This window comes from Pygoscelis adeliae, unplaced genomic scaffold (assembly GCF_000699105.1).
Source record: "Pygoscelis adeliae isolate BGI_AS28 unplaced genomic scaffold, ASM69910v1 Scaffold245, whole genome shotgun sequence".
In the NCBI taxonomy this organism is placed as follows: Eukaryota; Metazoa; Chordata; class Aves; order Sphenisciformes; family Spheniscidae; genus Pygoscelis; species Pygoscelis adeliae.
Genome location: NW_008824766.1, coordinates 18,100 through 19,370, shown reverse-complemented (window position 1 = coordinate 19,370; position 1,271 = coordinate 18,100). Strand labels below are relative to the sequence as shown.

Genomic DNA, 1,271 nt, shown 5'->3' with positions numbered 1-1,271 from the left:
ATCACAGCGGGGCTGTCTTCTCCTCCTCGGTGAACGGAGGAGCCACTTATCCCGGCCCCCAGTGCTCTCCAAGCAGGCACAATGGGTTTGTGGAGTCTGCAGCCAGACCCAGAGCCAAAGAGCCTGGCACGGGAGCCGCTCTGTGAGACCCCTTGTTGGGAGAGCATCCGCCGTGGGCATGGGACAGGCTGGGCTCTCCCCTGGAAGACAGGGGGATGGCGAATGAGCCCCAGGGCCTGAGCAGAAGCAGGAAACTGCTTAAACCCATGTGTGACGTGAAAGTTCATAGAATCATAGAATCATTAAGGTTAGAAAAGACCTCTAAGATCATCGAGTCCAACCGTCAACCCAACACCACCATGCCCACTAAACCATGTCCCTAAGTGCCTACACATCTTTTAAATACTTCCAGGGATGGTGACTCAACCACTTCCCTGGGCAGCCTGTTCCAATGTTTAACTACTCTTTCAGTAAAGAAATTTTTCCTTACATCCAATCTAAACCTCCCCTGGCGCAACTTGAGGCCATTTCCTCTCGTCCTTTCGCCAGTTACTTGGGAGAAGAGACCGACACCCACCTCGCTACAACCTCCTTTCAGGTAGTTGTAGAGAGCAATGAGGTCTCCCCTCAGCCTCCTTTTCTCCAGGCTAAACAACCCCAGCTCCCTCAGCCGCTCCTCATAAGACTTGTTCTCCAGACCCCTCACCAGCCTCGTTGCCCTTCTCTGGACACGCTCCAACATCTCAACATCCTTCTTGTAGTGAGGGGCCCAAAACTGAACACAGTGTTCGAGGTGCGGCCTCACCAGTGCCGAGTACAGGGGCACGATCACTTCCCTACTCCTGCTGGCCACACTATTTCTGATACAGGCCAGCATGCCATTGGCCTTCTTGGCCACCTGGGCACACTGCCGGCTCATGTTCAGCCGGCTGTCAACCAGCACCAAGTTGATGCAATCCTTGGGGCCAGGCAGAGTCAGCTGGCAGCCAGCAGCTCCCTGCAGTGGCTTTGCCCGCTTTGCTCTGTGCTCAGTTCCTGCGGCGCCCGCCTTGTCCCTGCGCAGCCCAAACTGAGCAGCAGGTGAAGGACCATAGGCTGCTGGAGCTCTGTCTCACAGACACAGACCCCTCCAGCCTTGTGCAGGGTCCGGCCACCATCCTTGCTCACACCCTTCCCTCGCTTCTCACCCCTTTCAGATGGCTCTCTACTTCTGCACCGGTGTCCTGGAGGACGAGACCCTCTTTCGCCACTATGCCCTGAATGTGCCCTTC

The 1,271-nt window shown here is 56.2% G+C and overlaps 1 protein-coding gene across 1 annotated transcript in view; it reads left to right on the top strand.

Annotated features, from left to right (window-relative positions):
- The window catches only part of DIS3L2 (DIS3 like 3'-5' exoribonuclease 2), a 196,733-nt gene that overhangs the window by 190,717 nt on the left and 4,745 nt on the right, over positions 1 to 1,271 (top strand). Inside the window, 1 exon segment of the mRNA XM_009323570.1 lies at positions 1,197 to 1,269. Coding sequence (XP_009321845.1) covers positions 1,197 to 1,269 — 73 coding nt within the window.